This window comes from Chrysoperla carnea, chromosome 4, assembly GCF_905475395.1.
Source record: "Chrysoperla carnea chromosome 4, inChrCarn1.1, whole genome shotgun sequence".
NCBI lineage: Eukaryota > Metazoa > Arthropoda > Insecta > Neuroptera > Chrysopidae > Chrysoperla > Chrysoperla carnea.
Window position 1 is genome coordinate 41,423,233 of NC_058340.1, and position 27,951 is coordinate 41,451,183.

The window sequence follows — 27,951 nt, forward strand, 5'->3', positions numbered from 1 at the left end:
AGAAACAGATGATACCCAGAATGCCAGAATGATATCGGTGAAATTAATTTTCGAAATTGTAATTAAGTAATATTTAATTTGTTTATAAAACAATGTGTCTATATCGTCGGTTTAGAGCTACAATGACTTCAATTTTAGTAATGACTTTTTTCAGTCCTCATGATTGATAATTTTTTTTTTATATAAATTGCTAACACATTCAGGAGGATATACCTACCATTGAAATTTTTTTTGTTTATATCTAAAGGGCTTTTAATATCTAAAGAGCTACATTTTTTTTGTATTTTCCCAAAAAAAAACCACCAATATCTCGGCCTAGTTATATACTCCGATAGTGCAAGCCAAACATTTCAGTAGGGGAATAATCTCTGGAGTTACACATTGATGGGCAAAAATGTCTAATTTAATCGAGGATTATTTTAAATTTTGCAAATTGTACTTGTTAACATTTTCTTATATATATGATTTAAGATATTTGTCGCCATTGTGTTCATGCATTTTGCCAATGATCAATACATAATTTTTAAAATATTGATTACAAATTAATTAAAATGTCATTGTACTATTCATACATTTTAAATTTATTATATTGTTCCGCAATTATTGTTTATATTTCAATAAAATTTATATCAATTATTATTAATTGATTATTATTCTATTAATTTAAAATTATATGTCGCTGTCCGATAATATTTTTACTTAATTAAGTTGAACTGATTTTCATTTGCACGTTCAAATCTTTTTTGTTAATTCCTTAAGGCTGCTCTATACACATTTTTGATTGGCGTGAAACTTTACAATTTATTAAATAATATTCATTAGTGGAAAAAAAAGTTTATAAAGAAAATCGGCTTTCCAGATAAGAATGTGATTATACCCTTTACTCTATCAATTTGAAATTTGGATATGTTATAGATATTCATATTCTACCTGCCGTGAGTACTTTTATTTTTCGGAAATCCTGTTAATTTTCCCAATTTTCATAGTTCACATACAAGTACTTTTTCTTAATATTTTTTTAACATAGTAGTAAGAGAAATAAATATTGTAGGAATCCTGCAACAATCTGCTTTAAATTGTCAAAAAAAAACCAGAAAGGTGGTAAAGTCAATGAAAAAATACCATAATGAATCTTTAGAAAACAGGAGAAAATGATAAGGATAAAGCAGGAACTTAATAAAAGGATTCTTATAATACGCATCGATTTTAAACAGATTAAAAAAATTATTTATTATAAAGATGCATAAAAATACTTTATAATAACATCGGTGGATTTACATTTAAAAAATATTTGTATAAACTTTAAAACTAATGTTAAATATTAAAATACGTGTCACCAGCACGTGATCACAGTAAAATTATTAATGACTAACAATTCTTTGATGGATCTGCCAAAGTTTTTACATGCATTTTGATCTCTTGTATACCAATTTTAGAGTAGTGGTTGTAACACTTAATCGAAAAGAACATAAAATAAAAGTCATCAATTTTTTATAAAAATAAATTTGTTAGATTACGGGTTTTTAAAAAATAGTATTGAGACAATTAGATAATTTTTATCACAAAAACTAAGCATTTGACGAAAAAAATATAGAAGAGCATTTTATTTGAATGTATTATTCAACGCTAAAAAATATTACGGTTTTTTCAATTATTATCTCAATACCTTCACTGAAAATAATTAAAAAGTGTTATCAGTTAAAAGTGGGCAGAAAATATAAATAAAACTATTTAAATAATTTTGCAAAATAATTATTGATGATTTTTTTCCAAGATTTTCGGTTACGAAAATTTGGACGAATTCTATCAAAAAATTCGTTGAAAAAAACGCCATTGGCTTACCCTTAACTATTCTTATAAAGAGATTCATCTAAATCGCACACCTTAATCTTAATGGATCTTAAGTGTCTTTTGTTTTGTTGTCATTTTAATATTTTCTCAATTTTTAGTTTTATCATTTCCATTCATTCATTCATTCCCACTTCCATTTTCAGAATTTATGGAGCACTTTTCAATCGACTAAAATCAAAATTAAGATAAAATTTACTTGTACTTTTCATACAACCAAAATTGTTAAATTACCGAATTTAATTCAGCAATTTTTGCTCCAAATGAAGCACGCATCATAAATAAACCAGGTGATTGGACAGATCTCCGAATGCTTTTTCTTTTGGGTGTCGTTTTCAACTCCAAATTGGACATAAATTTATGTGATGAAAAATCTTGTGTTATATTAGTAGGCGCTTCAACCGAATTTTCGGATTTATCGGATTTACCTGTAAAACATAGGATATTTTAGAAATTCAATCATTAAATTGTCAAATTAAAAATTGTCACAATATTTAGAAGATAAAAGCCAGTTACTATTTTATCTCAATCTGAAAACTTAAGAATAGAGATTGTTAGTACAATGATGCCTTCAAAATATTTAAATTTCCTTCCTTGGATTCTAAAAGCGATGGCCACTGCTAACTAAACTGCTCTTTTTACTTCTATTTACGATAGAATGGTAAGATTTTTTCATCCATTCGACCCGTAATAAATTAAATGAATAGAAAACTTAAGATATACGTCGCCATCCCCCGAAAATGGGAAAAACACCTGAAAAACTACTTTTTCTTTTATATATGCTAGAATTTCATTAAACTTAAAACCGAAAATCGATTAATTTGGTTTTTTATTTGATTTCTTTTACATCATAAAACGTTTTCTGTTGTAATGTTTGACTCCGGGGGCTGTGGTGGATTTGTCATTCAAGTTGGCATTTTCTATATTGCGGCGAGCGAACCTGCTGGAAAAAGCTAGTTTTTTTTATAAAAAGTTACTTACCATATAATAAATTGTAAACTGTCCCTCTCCTGATTTTGTTTCTTCCAAAAGACGAAGACTTATTAACAGAAGAGCTATCTGAATTGCAGGATGAATTTTGAGTTTCCTCGACTTTTTCTGTCTTTGTATTTGCATAAGCTTGTCTTCTTGTACGCACGCGTTTAGTATCCAAATTAATCGTACTCATATTTTCTATATTTTCAATATTTTCATTTTCTGTAACGCCACCATTGTTATCTGTTTCTTGATTTTCCAATTTCTTTTTACGAGCAGCAGCAATAGCTGCTTTCAAACCAGCAGACGGTCCAGCTTTAACCTTATTAATTTTTTTAACCGGTTTGATAGTTATAACTGGTACATTAACTGCATTTTCTTTTTGTTCCCAGTTATTTGTTTTCGCAATTTCTAATTCGCCAAATCTTTTATCAAGGTTTATTACTTGCATGTATATCATATCCCAAAACCCTTGTAAATCATCTGATGTAATTTTTTTATCACGTGTCCATCCACGAGTTAAAGTTCGGAATTGTTCAAATTTTTTTCTAATCAACAATCTAGTTTGACCAATTGATGAATCAACTTCATCCAAAATTTCTTTTGTTATATTTTGTGATTCTTCGACAATAATGCTTTCCCAACATTTACAACGTTTTTCCAAGCGATCTATTTCTGAATCCAATAATCTTTCAAAGTATGGGCCATCTTTTTCAGGTATCTTTGGTGATTCTGATTTTAGTGTGGTATCTTTTTCAGGACTTTTATGTGAAATACGTTTTTGTGCGATGTGTTTTTCGTGTACCTTAGGTATTATAGACACATCTGAAAAAATGATAATATAAAACAATTTTTATTGATATTCGAATAAAAGAAAACATTTTTATAAAATTATTCAATATGAGAGAATATTTTCGAAAAAGCCACTTTTGGTACGGAGAAGTTAGAAAAACTTTCTTATTTTAAAAACTCTAATAATGTATAGGGAGGTGGGTCATAGTCAAACACGGGTCACAATGGAGCCACCGTAATATTTGTACTTTATTGAATAAACAGTTGGAGCATTATTATTAGTTAATTTATTCCAAAAAAATTATTTAATCTGGTTAACTTAATAATTCTATATAATTTGTTTTGAAATTTGCCTGGAATAAACTTTATTCCTCCCACTGTCCCTTAGTCAAGATAGAACTAACTTTTAATTACCAAAAGTATTACCTTTCGGTGCCGAAAAAATTGGAATCGTTGTAGTCTCTGCATCATCATTTCCACATTTTTTAGGTTCTAAAAAGGTACTAGAAAGTAATGTTTGTGGTGATTTAGACGGTCCAGTTTCAGCGTCCCTGTTTGTATCACTTTTTTCGAGTACGCGTGATTTAGATGTATTCGTAGATATATCTGAAAAAATGGAAAATATTGTTAATCGTCGAGTCAAATACAACATTTTCTTTTTAACGTTAAATAACAGAAGAAATTTCGTTTTCAAAATACAACCATTTAAAAGAAAAAACATTTTTCTTCCTAAGACATATTCTTAGCAGGAATTGTAAAATTACATTTAAATAAGTGCTGTTATTGCTACACGTCACGGATATTAGAGCCTTTAAGGATCACAGGGTGGACGTCATCACGGGGTGAACGGAAAGAGCCCTTCTTACTCGACCCCATTAAAGGTATGGCCAATCCGAGAGAAAATATTCAATTCGTGACTCTAACTATACATCCATGTATATTCGCGTCTGAAATTATAGACACAGATATCCGCGGCGGGTGGAAAAAGACACTCCGTATTTAAATATACACTAGCGGCCCCGACGGACGTTGTCCCGTAAAAACGTAACTCCAATTCATGAATACCTATACTACGTTTAGCCTGTCCGCTAAACCCATCCCGCTAAACCCCAATTTAACTCCTATTTATTGGAGTGGCCTGACCTTCGACCTTTGGCCTGACCTTTGATAGTAGAGCTCGCTGCGCTCGCATATGGCTCTAATAAATGCCTATTGGCAATACCTGAATACTATTAAAAATACATAGTATACATAATGTGATATGATTTATATGCGCTCCCACCATTTAATGAAATTTCATTTTTTTGGTACGGAGCCCTCAAAAACAGTTGTACTGGACCAAATTGTAAATCTAAACCATTCTCGAATCTCCACGAACACACACAAAAAATTTCATCAAAATCGGTCCAGCCGTCTAGGAGGAGTTCAATTACATACACACGCACACAAGAAATATATATATTAAGATACACAAAAAAAAAAATTAATTTTACTGTTTTGTAATCTCTACTAAAAGAAAAGTAAATATAAATTATATAAACTTCTAAAAAAATAATTATGAAGTATTACCTTCCGGCGCAGAAACAATTGTTGTTGTCTCTAAAACAATTCCAGTTTTTCCAGGCTGTATAAAGGTACTAGAAAGCAATGGCTGTGGTGCTGTAAGAGGAGAGAAAAAGGTCGTGTTTTCCAATGATGTAGCGGAAAAATATTCTCCTTTACTCGAATCACTTTTTGTTTTCCAACTAGCAGACGTTCCAGCTTTAGCCTTAGTTCTTGCGGCTTCTTTTTCGCGTACTTTACGTGATTTAGATTGAATTGTTGGTATATCTGTAAAAAAATATTATTAATAGCCGAATCAAACAAAATGTTTACTTCTTAATGATCGATAACAGAAACTATTTTGATATTAAAAAAATAAAATTTGAAAGGAAGACATTGACGATTGTTGTTATCTAACAAAATCGCACTTTATTACTTTAAATAGAAAATATATTTATTGCTAATTTTAAAAATAACTTGTCAAGCAAGTATGTGAAGGAATCGATCGAAATGTGAAGGATCCTTTTTTGTTCTAACTGTTCAGATTGAGTTTAACATCCAACTTATTACACTCGTAAGTCTTCGATTCTTATGACTTAGAATTTTTCTAACAAATGTATTTGATCTTATTACAGTGGTAAGTCTTCAATTATTATGTTAAGACTTAAAATTTAGCTAAAATGTATTTGATGTAAAATTTAAAAAAAAACACCTTTCGGTACAAGAAAATCAGGAACTGTTGTTGCAAATACTTGTGATTTTGGTAATGAATTAAAAAATTTGTTATTTTTCATTTTAATTTCTTGTTGTAGACATTCCAAATTAGTAACTTTTTCCTGAATACTTTTGTCTTTCTTAGCCATTGATCTAGTCACGATAGACGTTGATGGTAGTGTTGTGTTCCTTAATGTTATTTCAGGAGCTTTAAACTGGTGATTATCTGCAACTTTAAACTGAAACTGGGTTTTCTGATGATTATCAGGTTTCTTTCTAAGTTGTAAATTTGAATCTGTTTTACTTTTAACATTATTATAAGTCGGCACCTTGGTTTTTGGTAATGGGATAACTTTAGCAAATGATGGAGCACGCGTCACTTTAAATATTGGACGTTGTGATACTTTTTCTTTTTCTCTGTTCTTTTTTTCTAATCGATATTTGTAGAGTTTTTCGAGTCTACTAACTTTTTCATGTTGAACACGCACGGGGCTTTCATTTTTTTTCACTTCGATACTATTATCAAAATTTATTAAATCTATCTGTCGAGTTGAATCAAAACGAGTTGTTCTTCTAATTTTCTGATCTTGAGATAATTGCTGTCGAAGTTTACTTTTTAACGAATGCATGTTTTAATCGGAAGGTAAAACTTAATATATTAATTTGTATTATTTTAGATTTTGTTTTTATGTTTTTTAAGTTTTATTATGGTTTTATTTATTAATTATAATTCTTTTCGATAATACAACGGTTTTAAAACACTATTTTTTTAAATATATTTTTTGGATAAAGATAAACAACTAACGGAAATTATGACTTTTAGACTGTGCCGCTATCTATTATAATGCGCGGTGATAGATGCGCAAATTATGATTGAAAAATGAAAACCCGGCCACTACTTCATCTGTCAAAATGTCAAATGACTGAAAAAATTTAAATGTAGAATAATATTTTTTTCCAAATATATACATTCCATGATTATTCATTTTTCGTTTAATTTTTATCAAGTATGTATTTTTTTTTTGTACTTATTTTTATACCAGAATTTGATAATTATTTAATAATAGCGCTCTTAAAAAGTACACTATTTTGGCTACATAAATATCTAAATTTCATAAAAAATGATATTATAATAAAAATTAAATCTTTAAACCCCAAATAAAGTCGATATCATTGGTAAATTTGATAAAAGTAATAAAATATATAAAGCCAATTCATATATAACCTATAGTATTAACTTAAATGCTAATTTTATGGAAAGTATTAAACAAAGTTGCGATTTGACTTCTTAGTTATTCATTAAATTTTATTGCTGTCTACTTTAAATTTTATTATTATTTTCAGACATAATGGATATTTCTTCAAAACGTCACTATTCTGGTCAATTATATAAATACACAAATGTAATGAAAGGATGGCAATATCGATTTTTTACATTAGATCCACAAGCTGGTACACTACAATATTATTTATGCGAAGGAGGTGAAAAGGTATGCCTTTTCAAAGTATATATTGACCTTTGATATTTTTCACAGTGGTGCAACGCTTATAAACAGGTTGCCTTCTGTTGACGGGATAAAATATTAATATTTGAAAACTTACTGGTTTGGATTGCGTTAATCTGTTAATAGTATAATAATCAAATATATAAAAGACTGAAATTTACTGATACGAATTTATCTGAGAAAGGTGAATTTTTCGTAAAACAGGATTTCTCTCAAACAAACTCACAATTTACCTATTATACGTGAACAATTTGCTTTTATCGTCAACGAGAGTATTGCTAAATAAAGATTAATATCACCAATAATTCACTTGAAATTTTATTTTAGATAGTTTCAGAAAATGGCCAACCTCGAGGTTCTGTTCATCTGGCCGCAGCAGTAATTTGCCCAAGTGATGAGGATTCTAAAACATTTACTGTCAATTGTGCCAGTGGTGATATGCTTAAATTGAGAGCAAGTGATGCGAGAGAACGTCAAGAATGGGTTAATACATTAAGAGCTGTAGCTGAATCACACACTAGAGTAAGTTTCACACAGTGTTGCCAACCGAAAATCTGTCTTGGTGGTAGATAGAATTAAAAAAGTTACGTGTTCTTTTGTCGGTTTCGGTCGCCTTGAACCAAAATTAGATCTTTCATCTAATATTTTGATTGAACAAATGAGAATTGTTCTTCAGTGTTACATTAATGAAAGAGCAATAGAAATAAATTTGTTTTTAATAAATTTTTATTTTTCACGCAGGCAATAGGATCAACAGGTCCACCAATGGCACCTAGAGAACACTTAGCTGTATTAGATGCATTCGGTTGTGTACGATCACAATTACATAGAACTGAACAAGCTGATGCATTACTATGTCGTATCCTCGAAGGCATCAACAATTATCATACCGATCATAATTTATTACGTTTAAAGGCAACATCAGCTGCTGCTTTACATACATTAACACAATGTTTAGCGATATTGCAACGAACACAACACAATGAAAATGCAATGACAGCAAGTAGTGTATTTTATCGACCGTGTCCTCCATCAAATACTAAATTAAAAGAAGCTAACGAGGAGAATAATCACTAGTAATTTATTTATAAATATAATTTTTTTATTCGCATTAAAAAAAAAAACTGAATTGTACTTCATATATCTTGGCCTTACAAAATTATTATGGCCGTTAAAAAACTTGTATAGTCAATTGTTGAGAAAGAAACATTGTAAACTTTTTGTACACGTTCTTTGGTATGCACCTAATTCTATCACTTACAAAAATTTGATGCGAACGCGATACAACCTTCATATTCGTGTAACATACCCGTGTTCTCACTACAAAAGTTTATTTAAGATTATACTTTTTTTTAATGAACTTTTTAGAAAAAGCATAAACAACTTTCCATTGTATCGCATAGTAAAGATTTGGAATACTTAGACAAGGTTACGTATATCCTCAAAAGATCAGATGGACCTGACGAAATGTTAAATTAAACAATGCACACCAAAACAGAATTAGGTGTATAATTTTCATGAGATTTATGATCGTTTTTAACTTCCCTAATATGTAAAAAAAAAAATCGCGTTTTTTAAAAGAATTAAAAACACGCATTATTTGCGAATTAAAAAATAAATGATTATTTTTCGAAATAAACATGGATGCAAAAGCAAGCTATAAGTAGACTAGCTTTGTGTTAAGAAATATCAAATTTCCAAACCATTTTTAGGGATAAATACAGTCAGTTTATACAGTTTTATTTTAACCAATGTTACTAAATACATAATCGAGTCGAAATAACCGGCAGTCGGTGGAAAATGTTTGTCTGAACTAAAATCGAAAAAGTTTAGTTCGCGTGAATATGATTTTGTTAAGTACATTCAGATAAACATCATCCATCGGCTACCATAAAAACATGCCGGCGCGAATTCCATTCCTAGATCAGACTGTTTTTTCGATTTTATTAAAACCATAACGTACTTTTATACAATGTAAATTGATGATAACAAATCGTACTAATTGGCATAATGCATAATGGATTATATTTTGGAACGTACCATTATTGAATTTTCATATAAAATAGATTGAAATCTTGTGAAAATACCAGAGAAGTTTCAATTAGTATGGAGCTATAGTTTTTTTAAATTTTAAGGTAAATTATTGAAAATAATTTTATTGAAAAATACGAAAAATTCACATTTCTATATATATATTTAAAAAACAAATTTTATGGGGCTTCTACTAACGTGTGCAATTTTAATTTTTATTCATATCAATTTTCATCCACACTTTGTCCGTAAGCACCCGTCCATAATAATTAATTGTAGAGTGCTTGTTATAAATAAAAATGTGGATTATTTTGTACGTTGCAAATAATTTTAAAATGATGAATCTAATAGTTAGAATATTGCCATATTTAGTATTGTTAGAAGATTCTCACTATAATTATTTCTAGCGTATGTTTACGTTCATTATATCGAAGATCATTGTGTTTCTTTATTTAAGCGAATGTGTCTGTGCGCTGTATAAATCGAACTCACTATGTATTATCAGAATATGGAAATTAATTTCAGTAAAGGAACAAAATAGGATAAAGAGCAAGTCAACCAGGGATATGCACCCATATCAACTTAATCGATTTTTCAGATCCACATTAAGGCAAACCAACTTTAACTTATTTTGTTTCATATAAAAATAAATCTAGCAAAACATTGTTTTCTATAAACAAAAAAATGCATTTTACTCGAAATAAATAATGTGTTTTAAATGTAAACAGCATGTATTAAAAGACACGAACTTTGTTATAAATATAAAATGAATGGTCGACTATTTCGAATGAAGTAAATTTTAGAAAACTAATTTTCAAGAATTAATTATATGATGGGGTAAAATTTTGTAAATGAAGGATCAAAAGCAATTTCGTTTTTGGTTCGTTTATCAAGATTTTTCCACAAAATCTTTCATAGAACACAGGCTATTAAAAAAATTGAGATTAAAACATTGCGATTTATTTCAGCCAATTGTTGTTTTAATTTTTCTTTCCATCGAAGACTTTAGAGTTTTAACAACCATTTTCTTCACTTATCTCAAGATCGATTCAGTTTTTTTTTAAAATCCCGAAAAATATTTGAAAAATGTCAAACACTCTTAAAAATTTATAGCTATTCTTGGAATAAGTGTTTTTTTCATTTTTAAGTTTTAACTAAAATCGCAATAAATTGACAGCAGCAGCAATAAATTTTAACTCTCATTATTTTTAATTCCACTCTCGTCAAATAGCAATTTCATTTTTTTAGCTCCAACTAAGACTTTTATTATTAAAAATTGCATTTATCATATTTAAAAAAAAAAAAATGAAAACTATACAAACACAATCTTATTTGTATATATTGTTAATAGTGTTTTAAATATTAAATAGTTTTATAAACTTGTATATGAATTTCCAAATCATATCAAATATTAATGAATTATTAAAACTATGTAATAAAATAATATTATATAAACAAATTTTTATAGTATGAAAATTTAGACCAATTAAAATTACATTTATTAATAAAAAATTATCATTAAGTTCTTTGAAAATTTAGACAGGATCTAACACCTTGAGACTTTTTCTTGAGTTTATCTAATGGGTTTAGTATATCTACAACCTACAACAAGCACTGAAGGAATGGATAATTTGACCAGAGATAGTTCAAATTTGATTATGGCCCAAAATGAACTGGTGAATTTTGGAAAAATGTCTACACGCGGACATCGTCTTACTGGAGTTATTTTTAAATATCAATTATATTTAGTTTCATCGGTTTTTCTTTAAAAAAACAACATGAAGTCCGCGGAACAGCACCCTTTTTGTTAAATTATCAATACATACTTGAAACTTGGTGCGTGGTTTCCTTTGGTCTAGTGCCAAACTTTCTCTACGACTTTTTTTCGAAAGTGCTGCGTTTTCAAATGAGCCTGATAACGTCATAGTTAAGCTACCTGTCTGAGAAAACGCAGGACTGAATTTGTCAACACCAATAATAATTAAACAATTCAGCAAAAGTGAAATATGTCGAAAAAAATCGTGGAGAAGGTCTGATAAATTCGCCAAAAGGAAGACACTCACAAATTCCCAAGTATGTATTGATAATTTAATAAAAAAGATGCTGCCCCGTGAACTATAAACTCTTGTTGGGACTATTTTTTATTATGAACAAAAATTAGATATTTAATAATTCTTATGATGTGCTAAAAATTCTGTTTGTAAACTTTGTTTCATATTAAAAAAGTTCCGAAACATGAATTATTATTAATGTAATTCGGGAATTATTTAATTATTGTCATAATTATTAGACAGTCAAACACACTTCCTCAGGTAATTACTTACCTGAGAATTTAGCAACAATTGCATACATTTTATTTTATTCATTCCATATTCCCATCAATTTTGTCCAAAATATAGCATAGTATTTCAGTGCCAATAAATTGGAACAGTAAGTCACATTCATTACATGTAACGTTACTAACATTGAGAATGTTAATTTAACTGGTGCGTTTTTTATGACATAAGAGATGCTAAATTTAATCCAGTATTTTACTTAGTCAAATCGGATATTATTGTCATAAGAACGCACGTGCTATTGATTTTAAGTGTTCACAAGTAGCCCTGTTATTAAATTGGTTTTGTTTTCCTATTTTTTGTATTTCATAATTTTCACTAAAACTGAATTTTTGATGAATTAATACAAATTTTTATAAGCAATCCTCGGCAAATTTAATATAAAATTGATTCGATTTGCAGGGAACAAATTGCAATAATTTTGTTTTAAATTTTAATTTCTAGAAAGTTCGTAAATATTATTTTTATTTTTCTAAAATTTGTATATTATTTTTGTTAATAAGTAAAATTTTAAGACACAAATATATATTTTAAAATTAAGCGTACGTTGATTTACATCTTGTCTTGTTTGCTGACCTTCTTTGTCCGTTTTAACTATTTTATTTCTTTACAATGCTTTTACTCTTCTAATTAGCTATCTTTATTCCTGCATTTTTAAAAAAAGGTAAATAGCAGATATTGCATTCGACTCAAATAGAAAAAATTTTAGCCCCTTTCTAATAATTTAGGGGTTTGACTGTTTTAAAGCTTAGAATTCTTAAATGAAAAGGTTTCCGGAAGTTCTCACTTAAATTAGTAAGGTGAAATTTGCATTTGTAGGAAGCTTCGAATAGTGAATCTATTAATTCTAATTTTTTTACTTCTTATGCGATAAAATTGCAGAGATTAAAAGTAATCTAATTTCAGAAAAACATTTTTTGGTTGAAAATTTGTTTCAAACCAATTAAAATACCATAAAAACAAACTAACTTGATTTCGGATATATTTACGAGAGCTAGCCTTTCTCAAAACAACTATATCTATATTTATATAGGCTACTTTTGTGCCGCCAATTTATCGGTTGCTAGAAAGCAAAGCTTAATTGAAATCAATATTGATTTTCATTTGTACTTTCAATTAATAATCTTAAATCAAATTTATTCTACATCATTGTTTATGATACACAGCCACTGGTAAACATTTGAGGATTTGGAAGGCTTAGTGCAATGCACAACACATTATCCACAAATGTATTCTTATATTTTATTTATCAAATAATAAATTTTCATACGTACATAATCATTTTTTCGATAATTAAAATAAACTTATTATTCTAGAAATTTCACAAACACATCTTACAATAAACACATTTTTTCGAAAAAAAATTGTTAATAAAATTATTTCTTTGCAAAAGAAATTTTCATTGCATGTGATGGTGTTATCTTGAATCCTTGGAGCGCATCTTTCGCGGCACCTGATTGTAATTCATTTTCAAACTCTACAAAAGCGATATCATGTCGATTGGGTACCAAACGTACTTCTTTGAAACCAGGAAATCTAGAGATAATAATAAATGTTTTAGTGTTGTTTTTATATTAACAAATCGAATAAAAATACTTACTGGTTGAACAACATAGATAACATCATTTCACTGGTTTCATCAGGTAAATTCGTTAAGAATAAGATTTGATTAGGTGGTTGTTCGGCATTTGCATTTGCTGCAGCTTTAGCAGCAGGGTCTTTACTCTTTCGTTTCTTTTTACTAGAAACATGTTCATCATCTTTTAAAGGTGTTGGTTTAACTCTTTTCGGTCTTTCTTGGAATGTTCCTTTCGATTTTGCAATTATGTCTGAATCTGTTTTCGCGTATTGAATTCTCTGTAAATAATGTTAAAAAATACATTATAAAAATATATATGAAAAAGTAGATTCTGTAAAACAATTTCAAATAAAAAAAATTTTTGAACGATTTCTATAGTTATTTGTTTCAATTTTCTCGCTTGATTTTTTGATAAAATTAACATTTTCACGTAAATAACTTAAAATAATTTAGATTTATTTGAAAAACGTACGTACCATAGGTTTATCATAAAATGGAAATCCTTGCATAGCTCGTATTCCATTTGTAGCACTAGATATTTCTTTAAAAATAACAAAAGCTTGACCACGCATTTTTAGCGTTTTTAATGCAACAATATCTAAAATTTGACCAAATTGAGAAAATATTGCATACAATGATTTCTTTAAATCTTCTTTTTTCACTTTTTCATTTAAATTATTTATATAAATTGTATTATTAGGTCGAATATCCATTTTCAAAAATTTTTTAGGTTATGGAAGTAAACGCCGATATTTCTAAACTAATTTTGAAGTCGTTACTCGTTGTAGAATGGAAAAAATATACGGATTTTTATTCCTTTTATTAATAGTTTAAACCCTTAACTTTTCTTAAATTCAAATTAATGTTTTAGTTTAGAAAATGAAAAACGATTTTACCAGTTTTAACAACTTAGCATTTTATTTTTTATAGCAATAAGCAAAGTAGGATTCTATAACAGTCAAGTGCTGCTCTCTGGGCTCTTGTAACTTGAGTAAAAGTATAGTAGAGTAAACCGCTAAATATAAATAAATTTTAATATTTTGCTTCCAGCAATTAAATAAAAACAAGGCAAATTTATTATGAAACTATATTCGATTCGCTTATGATACAAAAACAGTATACGCTTTTTTTGAAAAAATTTCAAGAAGCTTATAATTACAACAACAAATCTTATTAAGTAAATATTTTTTGAATACTAAACACTTCTGATTGAATTGTTTCATTAAAAATAGAAGAAAAAATAACAAGTATATATATTTTTTTGAATTAGTGAATTTAATAACCAAAAAGAAATTTTTAATTTTATTAACGAAATAACCACCATATGAATAGGAGAAATACATTTTACTCTGGTGTAATAGTAACATTTAATCTTCTACCATCTGTGCGAATTATTGTCATGTCTAAAGCTTTTAAGTGTTCATCACCCAAAGCTGCATAAATATCAGCGGCAGCAAGAATTGGTTTACCATTTACATGAGTTACTATGTCTCCCGGTTGAAGACCTCCTCTGCGAAATAAAGTTATATATTAATAAAGTAATTTTTTTATAAAATAAATTGTTTTACGTACGAATGTGCAGGTGATCCAAGTATTACTTTCCAGACTAATACTCCGTGATTAACATCCTCTGGAACTGGTTGTTTCCGTTGACGTAGTTCCATAATAATGTCCGGTGATAATGTTAACATTGTAATACCCATATATCTACGACCTTTAGCAAGATCTGGGGGTTTTGTTGCAGGTGTGCGTGCTAAAAATGCTTTAGCATAATCACTAGGAATAGCAAAAGATATACCCGCAGTCACTTTCATGCTGTTAATACCAATAGCTTCTCCTTCAAGATTTACTAATGGACCACCCGAATTTCCGAAAGTAATAGCTGCATCCGTTTGAATGTACGTCATTTTGTTATGTAATCCTAATTCATCCGAGCCACGTTGAGTGGAGCTTACCTAAATATAAATGATTATATTAAGTAATTACGAATTAATATTCTATTTAATATTTTACATACAACTCCAGCTGTTACGGAATTACTAAGTGTTAAGGGTGAACCAAGAGCTACGACAAATTCTCCAGGTCTTAACTTTGATGAAGATCCCAATTTTAACGCTGTTAATCCTTTTACTGGAATTCGAACTGTTGCCAAATCACTAACAGTGTCCACAGTTTCAACAACTCCTAATAAAATAAAAATATAAAAAAAGTTGCTATTAAATTTTGAAATGATACTCGCATGTCTTTTTTAAAATATATTAAGATTACTGTAATGAGGGTGAAATAAGTATAAAAATTTGTCATATGAAAAACCATAATAATACTTGCGGATCGGAAAAATGGTTAAAGTATTGTTTAAATTTTCTTTTTGTTTCATAAGGATCTAGAATTATTATTTTCGTATATTTTTGGTCAAAGTAAAATAAAAATGCCTTTAAGAGCAAACTCTGATTTGAATAATAACGATTTACCTGTAAATTCACGACCATCTTTTAATCGTACATCAACTCGAGAATGTGGTTTATTAATAACCACATGAGCATTTGTTAAAATTAACCCATCTTCTTTGACAATAAATCCTGATCCATTTGATGCGGTCATTGGTTTTCCTATTTAGACAAAATCTAGATTAGAATCTAGAAGTAGAAATCAACTGAAATCAAAATTTTTACCTGTGAAAAAGTCAAAACGTCTAGTATCTTTAATTTCAATATATACAACAGTAGGAGAAACCTTTTCAGCAACATCTGCAATAAAATTAAATTGCTCTCTTCGTCCAGCTAAAACATTTCCTACAGGAACAGCAGCGTTTACCACTCCAAATAAATTTACATTGTTTCTAAATTTTTGTATTTCTTCATTTATCCATTTGAAATTCTTTCGTTTATGTTCAAAAAATATATAAAATCCTAATGCTCCAATCACCCCAGAAAAGACAAAAAGCCGGTTCCTCGTTGTGTTTGTATTATTGTTTGGAAGTTCTTTGTTTTTATGAAATTCATGTTTACTGTGCCAAAATCTGTAACCATTCCAAATACATCTTAACTGACTATCATCTATATGTAATAAATTCCGTATCTTCGAATTGAATATCCTTGACATTCTTCAAACTTGGATCAAAGTCTACAAAAATTGTCTTTATAAATTATGTTATTGCAAGTTCAGACCTTTTAATTAGACGTTATATAATCAAATTAATAAATAAAGTCATTTTTCAATAAATACGTAAATATTTAAAAATAACCTCTCAAAGATCCATTCTTTTTCTGCATTTACATTACATAGAGTTGTACTTTGATGGTTTAGTACAAACGCGGACATTTTAAAATATACAGAATTTAGAATTGAATTTTAATCATATTTTTATGTTGACTTAAAAATTTGATTATATATTTTTTAGAAAATGCCAAAATATGTAATAGGTAAATTTTATTGTATCACTCATGATAACTCTAGAGATCAAGAGTTCTAATTCAAGCGGAAACAAACATATTTGAAGTTTTATTATTGTTTTATTCAAATTCAAATAATCTTTTGTTTGAAACAGCGGTTTTTTAAATATATTATTTATCTACTATCTATAATAATTTAAGTAATAATTAGAACATATCAATTGTTTCTATTATTTCTGAAAATATTTTGTAAAATGTGATTGTGAAATTTTTAATGTGTTGGGCTAATCATAGATAAAATATATGAGGCTAATGAATATATGTGAAATAGCGAGGCCTGGAGTATAATAAATATGATTAAATAATCTAAGCTTGTTGCGTAGTCTAGGCTTAGAGTGATATGCTCACTCTTGTGCAATCAAACCTCATAGTAAATAAGATTTGAACAGGCATAAGCGGATCACCTCAATCTGTTTAATCACTGGTTTGAAAGTAAGTAATATTACTGTAGGTAATCTATAGAGAACTCGAAATATCACAGATATATTCCAATTATGTTTGGTATATTTGTTTGGATACTTTGAGCGCGATCGCCGTGTTCAAAGCGTGCTTAAAGCGCCGGAAAAACATATCCATTATTTATATTAAGATCTATTGGTTTTGGAGATATTAAATTGCATACAGATGTGTAAATTTGCTACTGAAGTAGAGAATTTATTGTCCTTTTCAAAGTTTGTTCCTCAATTAATCAAATTGATTTATTTTTTAATCGAATAAAGCACAATATCCATTTGCTTTTCGAAATAATGTAATAAGCGTAGGGAGAATAGTTTCGAATTTTTTGAAAGGGCGACGAAAACTGTTTCTATTACTAGACATTTCGGATTGTTGAGATACTACTGTATTTATTACCTTTTTAATTATCTTCTAATCATGTGTCGTATATATCCGCATTGCTGCTGGGTAACAAGCGGTAATCATATGTAATCTTAAATGACGGATATATAGTTTCGAGTATGTATGGTTTAGTAGGTATTGTAAAGCTAAAAATAGCATTTCTTTTAATGAGTTGCTATTTAGGATGTTCTTTTTGTTTATACTTTTAATACTCAGTGTAAGTAGAAAAGAATAGTCTTATAATATATACTAGGTAGCCCTATCTTCTTCTACACACACCGAGAATAAAAAGCGTAAGCACAAAGCACATAACTATATATTGTATCTAAATAATTGCAGATATATAATTTTTCCCAAATAAAAGATTTTTGTCGGTACAAGGTTTTTGATGATATGCACTATTCATCTAATCAAGGATAAATACCAGAGATAATTCGTCAATCTATATCTCAAAAACTTTCTGTCGAATGCTGAAATCGTAGTATCCACTAAATTGTCGTTCTTATGGGTGGATTATTTAATGTAATTTGCATTATTTTATTGTTTTATTTTATTATTTTTTAATTTTTTATTATTTTATTAAAACAAAAAACCAGTTCATTCGAAAATTTTATGAATATTTTTCTCTCGGTCTCAATCTATAATAATGACCAGATTTTTGTATACATATTTGGATCAGTATTACTGTGTATTCCAAATTTCATCAGATTCCGAAACAAAAACATTTTTTGTGATTTTTTCGATTTATTCAAATAGTTTTAGAAGACCACGACAAACTTTGAGAAATAATAGTTTAAGTCATTCTTAATAAAAGTTCCCCTGGCCACAAGTCATGAAAATGACTGGATTTCAAGTTATCACTAAATTAAAGTTGGAAAATGTACTCATTTGTATAAAAAAATTATTGTAATTTAATTGTCAAAAATCATATACGCATAATATGTAGCTGAAAATATTGATCTTAACACTTTATATTATTGATCCACTGAACATTTAACACTGTTCTTCTTTGAATTTCGTAACATATTCTTCCAAAAAACAAGAATTAAAAAACAACAACCTTGCATTAAAAAACACACGTATGCATGTTGTTATACATATCTGTATATGTATTTGCCTATACACACATAGACAAGTATATTTTCCAACTTTAATTTAGCTATAACATGAAATCCTGTCATTTTCATGACTTGAGGCCATAGGATCTTTTCTTTAGAATGACTTTAAACTCTCATTTCCAAAAATTTGAAAAAGTTTGACCGAAATGCAAGTGCATCTAATTTGTGCGAGGTCTTTTGATTTTTAATTCTTAAAAAAAATTAATTTGTCCCCGATTTGGGAATAAATGATTTTCTTTAATAACTTTGTATTGGTCGTAATTTAGTATTGTTAGCTAACAATTTCAAGTATTGTTAGCATCCGGTTCATTGATTATCCCTTAATATCCTTTCTTGAAAAAAACTATACAGCTATAACTAACCCTAAATTTCTACCAGTACCTATTTCAGTTTTAATTAAAAAATCTTTTAAATTGTATTTTAACTCAAGCTACCTACTCTAAAACTCATCAGATATGTAGAGTTGCATACAATTTAAAGCCTTAAATACAATAAAATAATAATAGACAGTATTTTAAGTCGATCACGTAATGATTTAAATGTAGAATTAAAAGGAAGTATAAATGTCGAACAGTAACCAGAATTTAGTTTAGTTTCTATAATCTAGATTTGTTGAACAAATTATTTTCTAAATGTACAGTGTGATTACTGATGGTAATGCTGCGAAACGATACGCAATGATAGTAGAATGTCTCTTTTAGGTATTGTCTCAACCAATAGTTGTCAATTGTTTCGCTTTTAAGATTTAAAGTTTTTATCGCCTCCTTTCGTTTGTACAGTTAAAGATTTTACCAAAAAAAAAAAAAAAAAATGATACACAAAAAACAGCTGATGTGTTTTATGCAATAAATCGCAGCATCTCGATGTACTTTAAAGCAGTATGATTAAATATCCAATTAAAACAAATTTTTTTCGAAATTACAAAGGACACCGGACCTCTGTATATGGGGAATTACTTTCGGCGAAAATTTGCCAAAATTTGGGAAATCATTCTTTTTGTTATTCTGAACAAATGTTTCAATGGGTATAAATCTCACCAACGTGTCGTTTTCGAGATATTCCATGTTAAAGTTCCCAATTTTCATTGAACTTTAAGAGGTGTTATATGAGATACTCTGGAAATGTTGAGAAACCTTATCTGTAACTTTGGTAGAAACCAATTCATTCCTGAATATTTCGAAAACGACACCTTGACGAGATTTGTGCCCTTTGAGTCATTTGTTCAGAATGACAAGATGATATTTTCCCAAATTCTGGTGACAAATGACCGAAAGCCATTCTTCATATAAAGTGGTCCGGGGACCTTTATCCTTGGAAAAGTATTTACCTTGGATTGTCCCCTTGACGTTTTTAATAAACCATGTAGACAGTTTATACCTTTTTTTCGTGATTATGAATGCAAAATACATACATTTTCACTTATTTTCAATAATTTTCGAACTTGAATTTTGTCTCGAGCTTTAATTTTCACAATGACACATACCAACGTAAAGTTATTGATACTAAACACTCGAGCCGTTAATCCGCTGTTATTTGTAAGTTGGCGCGACGAGACATTGTGGTTCTGTCGTTTGGCATGGTCAATTTGTCTCTCCCCTGGAAGATTATTTTATATTATTGTCTATATTCAAAAATATTAGTACTAGTTGTGATGTCATTATTAACTTAAAATTTGCTTTTTAATTATTATCAGTTTAAAAATTTAAATTTGTCAAGAAAACGTCTCTCCCTTGAGGTATATCCCCTGGCTGCATTAAAATTTGTTTCAACTGTATATTGTTGATAGCATGTGATGGAAGAAATGGAAATGATTTTATAACAAGTGAAAACAAACAATTGACTGAGATAATTGTTGAAATACCATGCATAGTCAGTGTTGATTTCTTTATCACATAACACATACATACATGTATGTGTACACATACATACTATGAAATTTCCTCCTAATTGGCACCCTCACGGGTAAACAGTGATGTTTACGAAAAAATGCTTCAAGCAAAAGTTGTTTATTCTTTGATAAGGAACATTTTTTACATTTAAACTTTTGTTCTATCTCTAACGGTTTACAAGATGGATCCTACGGACCCAAGACCCAATTGACCTATGATGCTCATTTATGAACTCGACCTCACTTTTTACGTCCTGAGTACGCTGTAAAAATTTCAGCTCGATATCTTTTTTCGTTTTTTTCAGACGGACGGACGGACAACCCGAAATGGACTAATTAGGTGATTCTATGAACACCTATAGCAAAATTTTGTGCGTGGCATCAATATTTTTAAGCGTTACAAACTTGGGACTAACCTTAGTATACCTTGCATATTACATATATGCATGGTATAATTATTTTAAAATCTATTATACAAATTCGGATTCAATTTAAGCGTTAGAAGCTTTTTAGAATCTGCCCATTTTAAATACGTTACTTTCACACGATACATGCTATACGTAATATACGATGAATAAAAATAATTCGTTTTAATATTACGTTTAGGTACCGTGTTTTATGTACTCTACCAGACCGTGAGCTCATAATGAAGCGAAATTTTCATGATTCTATTTATTTGTTAGCATTGATAAAGGATAGTTTGGTAATTGTGGTTTTAACCGTAACTCGATTGTCGAGTTAATGGATATTGAGAATACAATTTTTTCGACGATTTTCTTTTGTCTAGATTATATATCCTTTATGTATCATTAAATGATAGACGAAAAAAATCGTAGTAAAACATGTAAATAGAAAAATTCCAGTTCCATGTATTCGACACTCGGATCATAGTGAATCAATCTTCAAAATTATCATGAGAATTTCGTTTCATTGCGGGCTTACGGACTACATTCGCCGGCATATCATACATATACCATACTACACAACTAAGAGATAGATAGCCAAAACATAATGGAAATGTCTAGGTGACCGACACCAACAACAAGGATTTTCAAAAAAAAGTTGTTAGTTTTTCCACGCTATAAAAATTTCAGCTTGATATCTCTTTTCTTTTTTGAGTTATCGTGTTGACAGAGTTATTCCAAAATATTGCTCATATCATCAATATTTCTAAGCGTTACAAACTTGGGGCTAAAATTAATATACCTTGATATATAGGTATTTCAAACATACAGGGTATTATAAAAACGTTAAAAAAGTATGTATCAAATATGGTGGAAGGGATGGGAAAGCCAGGTGATACTTACGAATGCATTGTCATCCGATTTATGTATGCAGGAAAAATTTCAGCTCAATCGTAAACAGGGTAGTGGGGGAAATTAATTGCAAGATCTCAGGACACACATAAAAGTGAAGTTAAATAAAAGCTTGTAAAATTGCCGACACTAGGATTTACTGACGATTTCATTTGAATATATTAAATTAAAAATTTTGTTTGTCGGCGTCGGCTACGTATACATTTCCAAAACATAATATATATATATATAAAACAACGAATACAGTTCGTATAACATTTAGTAGACTTTCAGCAGGTGTATAAGCATAGCATATCGCAACGACGAACAAGCGTCTCGACGTTTTTAATATTGTACGTCTATTCTTATGGTATGTTTCTCTATATATCAACATTTCATACTGTGAAAATATTATTCAATATTTTATTAGTTTGTGTTTAACATTGTAACACAGTCGTGGCTTTTTAAGCATAGTCAACTCTGATGAGTTTCAGTTGAACGGCGCGTCGCGACGTTGCAAACGTGTTTTATTTTCTACGGTAAATAATACATTAAATTTTATGTGAACAAATGACAATATAAAAAATTTAATTAAATGTGCTAACTTTTTTTAAAAGTTTTTTTTTTTTTTATCGATAAACTTATTGCAAAAAGTACATAAATTAAAAATAGTGACTTTGTGTGGTTTATTTTTTTTTTTGAGTGTAAACAAATCTGATGAAAATATAAAAATAGTTGTGTGTGCTTCTTGCCATTCTCTTAAATTTTAGAGAAAAGAACTAGTTAATAAAGGTGATTATAAACTTTTATAAAAAAAGTTTTTTTCATAAGAAACTTAGAAGTTTTTTTTATTTTTTAACACGATTTTCTCAATTGAGTTTTCATATACTGACGTAACTAGCCAAAAAAATAACGAAAACTATTTTTCTCCATATGTAAATTGTATAGCATAAACTAATTTTATTTGTAATGAAAAATTTATTGAAGAAAGCATGAGGGACTCGATATCTGTTAAATAGTAATAACAATTAAAATTATCTTGGACTTTTTAGTTCTTATGTTAATAAAGCGCGTTTTCTTATATTTTTAAAACATATTTTCATGAAAAATATTTCACCCAGAAAAAGAAAACTTTGATATAATCTACTCTTTTGTATTTCGTCTAATTTTGCAATTATCAAAAAATGATTCTTCTATAACTAAAGTTGCTCTATACTTGACATACTAAAGAGGAAAGTGTCAGGGCAGCTACTCCCCCTCCCTGAATCTCAACTTACCATTGAATTCCTTTGCTAAACTTACTTTTAGGGCTAAAATTTTTCGATTAACCGCTATCTGGACCAAAAGTTCGTGCTTGCCGACCTCTCTCTTTCAGCCAAAAGCTGGATAAACCCATCTATTCTGTCTATCCTTTCATATTATATTTCGGATTTTGAGAGGGTTGTACTTGTTGAATAAGTTACGAAAATTAGTGAAAATTTGGTATAAAATATGTTAAAACAATTATTAAATCTATACTGATACCGCTTTATTAATAATGTATGACGTTAAAACCAGCATATATGGTGGTTTCAATGCGTGGTTGGAAATAAATTCAACATATTATTTTTTGCATAGAAGATAGAAATCAAAAGAAAACTTTGATAAATAGAATATAGCAATTATAGTCTACTGGTCTACGCCTAAAAAACTTGTTGATTACATCAGTGTTGAGACTTTGTATAGAGACAAATAGGGTGATCGAATTGGGTTTATGCATTTTTGATTTTAAAATAAAAGCAAAACGGTATGAGATATCAATATAATTTCTTTTTGATTGTAAACATTGGATCAATGGCATGGCTTCAAAATAGTTTTATATGAATGAACGGATTATTTCGCGGTAAAAACAGTGCTATTTTCTTTTACAAAAATTATTTTCCACATGCAATTCCAAACCATAAACCACACTTAACTGTTAATATTTTTCTGGATGTGAACAAAAAATGAGCTTTATCGATTTTTTCATGAAATAATGCATTTATCACAAAAATTCTAGCTTTTGCAGAAAATAAACTCATAGACCTCTCTACTAAAACTTCATATATTCAAGAATCACATTAATATCTTCAAAATTTTCAGTTTGGAGTGTCTTTACGGTATGGAATAATGGAAATTGTTAAGAAATAAAGTCGATGTTGAAATAATCTGTTCTGAATAATCGTTTATCGACTAAAAAAAAATCGATTATAAATAATACAACTAAACTTTAAATTAAATTAAAAAAGTACATAAGTTACAGCTGGAAAATAATTATACAAATTGATATACAAATTATTTTATTTGTTTCTACACAAGCACATACTTTTCAAGTTATTATTTATAATTAAATAGTAATTCTTCGAATTTCAATGCCCATTCCTGGTATGGAAATATAATTGGATCGTATACTTGAAAATGAAAATACGTATCCATGTTTTAGGTTTAAAAAACGGTTATTTAAAGTAAAATCATTCTTAAAATTAAAAAAAGTCAAATTAAGTTTTGTTTTTATTCCAATTAAAGAATGTATAAGTCCATTCTGATTATCTTTTACATGTTTAATTGAATATGACTGCATTCGCCGTAAAAATTTAGTAAACTAATTATTATTTAAAACTTTTTTTGTAGATCATATTTTTGCATAATTAATATGAATAGACCATAATGAATCTCATGGGGAAAATTATAAGCATACTTTTACCTAAAATATGCTTACATCAGTTTGAAGTTAAATAAATTAAGATGAAATAATTTGTAAGATTATGCTCTTGGGATCTATGTGTTCTTCAGTTTTTATTAATAAACATCATATCCGTAGCTTATATATGTATAAACTAATACAGTTTCTAAAATATTTTATTTATAAAATTGTTGTTGATAAAAACAAAATGCAATTACGGAAGTGAATACCTATTCGGTTTTTCTTGATATAAATAAAGTTTTGTGAAGTAGGTATCTTACAATTGAAAATTAAAAAACTTGCATTTCCTCGTATTAGGTACAAGTTGTTTTGACTTTGATAGTGTATTTAAAAAAATTAACCCATAAAGACCAAGATTTATTATATACCCTATCTTTGTTTAAATTCTTGTTAGCAAATTTTGTTCTTTTAAATTTCATTGTCACCACGAGTCTGTCTACAAGCTTAAAGAAAGGGAGTAAAAATAAATGCGTTGTATTTTAGGAAAAGGTGGAACACAGTCGTGAGTCTGGGAAAGGTTAGTAAGTTTATTCCCTCTCATTATATACTTCACAATATAAGATGTCTTTTATTGAAATGAAATTTGTATCCTTTCATGTTTTCTGAACATTAAATGAGAAAAGCGCGCAAAGATATACAACCAAAGACACTTCCTTAAGGATGTACATTCATGAGACTTGTTAATAGACATATAAAAAATATTATGATAGTATAAAAGTATAAATGAATTCGAATAATTTAAGAATTAAAAATTAATTCTCTTATCGCATTAATTTCGTTGAATTTAAAGTCTTAAAAGTAATTAAAAGCAAGGTTTATCAGGAGACTAAGTGAAAAATATAAATCGATATATCTCAAAAATAATATCGATAACTATACTTGAAACTTTTACCAGTTAATAATAATTTATGCTTTTAACAGAATGTCAAAAAAATTTTCAATTTTCTATTAATTTAAAATTATTATAATTTATGTACTGAACGCACGTAAAAAAACAGGTTGGTGAATGAACAGAGAGATATGCGCGAACAGAGCTGGAGATAAAAGAGCTTAACTCAGATAAAAGGCATTAAAAAAATAAAAAACTTTGTCAGTACTTTAATTATTTCAAAAACTGTGAAAATTAATTAAAAAAGTGAGTATTGTCTTGAATGTATTTTCATAATTAAAATCGATGAGTAATTAATTAACCAATTCCATTAGCACATTATTATAAATTTACATGAGAGATTTAACAGTATAACATTTACCGGAGTTGATTATAAAAGTACAGATGAACGAATGTATGTACTTCTTGTTAAATAGTGAACGGGATGGGAAGGAAGTCAAAGAAGTTTTATTATTATAATTTGAGTTTAAAGTAATGCTTCACGTTTATGTATGTAGGTACAAACGGAATATATGATGGGGTGGAGTTAGGAATGTGTGGAGAAAATCTGTTCTTATCACATTGGATTCTTGGTATTAATAGGATTTTCATTTCATATTTTCGCTCTATTGCCTTTTTTTCAGTCACCGTTGTTTAAGTTTTGCTTCATAAAAAATTTCGAACGATACCATGAGTTGACTTATTCTTAAATCCGATTTTGGTACTTTTTGGGTCCAATTCTTCTTCTTTGGGTCCACTCTTCTTACCTACCAAGTTTAATAATATTTTGAAACCAAAAGTTTTTTGTGATTTTTTCCATTTGTTCTAAAGAGTACGCACCTCTTAAGCAATTATCAAAAAAAATTTTCTCTATGGTACCCATACAGAGTTATTGAATGCGAACATTTGAATTTCTATACTAAGCATAACATTATAATTAATTGCGCATTGTTAAAAAGTCAATGAGTTTGTAATGAAGGCCAGGTATCACTCACCCAGGAGGCTCGGGTTCGATTCCTGGTACCGGTACCAAAAATGTAGGGGGCTAATCTTACATATAAATTCTAGAATGTTGTTAGCGTAATGGTAACCATGGCTCTCATTGATCTTGCATAAGATAAAAAAGAATCACCGGGTCGTTACATGTTTCTTATGCTATAATATCAGAGTATCATTTATGAAATCGTTCCAAAATGGTGCATTCTAGTGAATTTTAATAAAAGCAAAAATATTATTAATAATTTATAATATATAAATTTTTGGTTGTTATGGAACCTATAAGGAACGCAATACTTAAAGAGTACGATTATGGCTATCTCCGAGGAAAAGTAGTAAAAAATAGGCACCCTAAGCTCTCACATTCCAAAAATTCCATTAGTTCGTTTCTTTTTTTTATAGCTGCAATCGTAATATATTACATTGTCTACTGTTCAGAAATGGCACTATTTATAGAACCAAACAAAACAAAATTAACGGTCCACTTAATTTTATGTAAACAAAAAACAAAAAAATACACAAACTTAAAAAATATTTTTGTTCAACAAATTCTAAGAAGAAATTAACCTTATTCATGCGTTGGCATTGAGATATTTAGAATTTGAATTTCAAGAATTTGTTGTATGTTTTGTGAAATTTCTGAAGTCTAATATCCATGTTAAACAAATACAATGTACCAAATTTAACAAGAAATTGGGGAAAAATTCATAAAATAGTCCATTTCCAGAATAGACGATAAAGAAAGATTGAAAATGAAAATAGAATCATTTTAAATTATATTTGGAGATTGTTTTGACAAGAAAACTTCATAGAAAGAAATATTCATTTCCGTTAGAAACGAATAAAAATATTAAAACGTTATCATTGTACATATCGAAAACGAAAATTTCCTGTCTGTATACCTGTAGGAATTCTATGCTTATTTTCTAAAGTAGGTATCTTCTGGTATTTAAAGGAACTAGTTTTTCGTAAGAAGCATTGTTTGAATATATTCCTTGTCGGAAAAATCAAATTACATTTCATTAATTAAGAGAAATTCAATTTAGGTGAGAAAGTGGATATAAAACAAAACACATTTACCACAATATTTCATTAAGCAAAGGCAAACCTGTTGAAAATTATTCGTGACAGTTTTTAAAAGTAACAAGTTTTCAATTTTCTTTATGCCAGAAGGAAAAATCAATCAGTTTTCCTATGTCCGACCTTTTAGGGATTTGTATCAGATGGTTTCGAGTGGAAGTCAAAGTAGTCTGGTTCCACGTCCGTATGTCTTACATTTAAAGGAGTATTATTATGTTAATCATCTTAACAAATAAAAGTAAAATTATAACACACAAAAAATAAAATTTTAAGGGAGAACTTTAAAAAGAAATGTTTCTTTGTTGAATCATAAATCGGTTTCCGAAATGACCGATAGAAAATTATTATGACTATTGTTTAGTGAAACGAAATC

General features: G+C 28.6%; 5 protein-coding genes across 7 annotated transcripts in view; 2 read left to right on the forward strand and 3 right to left on the reverse strand.

Annotated features, from left to right (window-relative positions):
- Nucleotides 1–1,271: 1,271 nt before the first annotated feature.
- LOC123297777 (disks large-associated protein 5-like) lies at nucleotides 1,272–6,625 on the reverse strand. 2 transcript variants are annotated; one of them, XM_044879553.1, is made up of 7 exons: nucleotides 5,870–6,625; nucleotides 5,185–5,445; nucleotides 4,042–4,221; nucleotides 2,830–3,648; nucleotides 2,083–2,276; nucleotides 1,843–2,019; nucleotides 1,272–1,452 (listed from the first exon to the last, which is right to left on the reverse strand). In XM_044879553.1, the coding sequence occupies exons 1-6, from the start codon at nucleotides 6,498–6,500 to the stop codon at nucleotides 1,969–1,971; spliced, it is 2,136 nt and encodes a 711-aa protein (XP_044735488.1). In that variant the 5' UTR covers nucleotides 6,501–6,625; the 3' UTR covers nucleotides 1,272–1,452; nucleotides 1,843–1,968. The 2 variants fall into 2 exon arrangements, with proteins under 2 accessions (XP_044735488.1, XP_044735490.1); XM_044879555.1 differs by lacking the exon at nucleotides 1,272–1,452 and adding an exon at nucleotides 1,633–1,671.
- A 191-nt stretch (nucleotides 6,626–6,816) lies between these two features.
- Nucleotides 6,817–9,495, forward strand: LOC123297862 (oxysterol-binding protein-related protein 11). Its single transcript, XM_044879671.1, has 4 exons — nucleotides 6,817–6,878; nucleotides 7,216–7,361; nucleotides 7,704–7,898; nucleotides 8,118–9,495. The coding sequence occupies exons 2-4, from the start codon at nucleotides 7,221–7,223 to the stop codon at nucleotides 8,451–8,453; spliced, it is 672 nt and encodes a 223-aa protein (XP_044735606.1). The 5' UTR covers nucleotides 6,817–6,878; nucleotides 7,216–7,220; the 3' UTR covers nucleotides 8,454–9,495.
- Nucleotides 9,496–12,890: 3,395 nt separating this feature from the next.
- Nucleotides 12,891–14,247, reverse strand: LOC123298040 (U1 small nuclear ribonucleoprotein A). The gene is made up of 3 exons (XM_044879914.1): nucleotides 13,799–14,247; nucleotides 13,344–13,600; nucleotides 12,891–13,279 (listed from the first exon to the last, which is right to left on the reverse strand). The coding sequence occupies exons 1-3, from the start codon at nucleotides 14,033–14,035 to the stop codon at nucleotides 13,120–13,122; spliced, it is 654 nt and encodes a 217-aa protein (XP_044735849.1). The 5' UTR covers nucleotides 14,036–14,247; the 3' UTR covers nucleotides 12,891–13,119.
- Nucleotides 14,248–14,600: 353 nt separating this feature from the next.
- Nucleotides 14,601–16,646, reverse strand: LOC123297754 (serine protease HTRA2, mitochondrial). Its single transcript, XM_044879524.1, has 6 exons — nucleotides 16,567–16,646; nucleotides 15,995–16,445; nucleotides 15,794–15,931; nucleotides 15,340–15,506; nucleotides 14,895–15,277; nucleotides 14,601–14,832 (listed from the first exon to the last, which is right to left on the reverse strand). Exons 2-6 carry the CDS (start codon nucleotides 16,422–16,424, stop codon nucleotides 14,667–14,669), a joined length of 1,284 nt encoding a protein of 427 aa, XP_044735459.1. The 5' UTR covers nucleotides 16,425–16,445; nucleotides 16,567–16,646; the 3' UTR covers nucleotides 14,601–14,666.
- A 5,986-nt stretch (nucleotides 16,647–22,632) lies between these two features.
- LOC123299259 (GTP-binding protein REM 1) overlaps nucleotides 22,633–27,951 on the forward strand; it is a 152,823-nt gene continuing 147,504 nt past the window's right edge. For both annotated transcript variants that reach the window (XM_044881593.1, XM_044881594.1), the window contains exon 1: nucleotides 22,633–22,704. The gene's annotated coding sequence lies outside the window, so the exon portion shown is untranslated. The remainder of the gene's footprint in view (nucleotides 22,705–27,951) is intronic.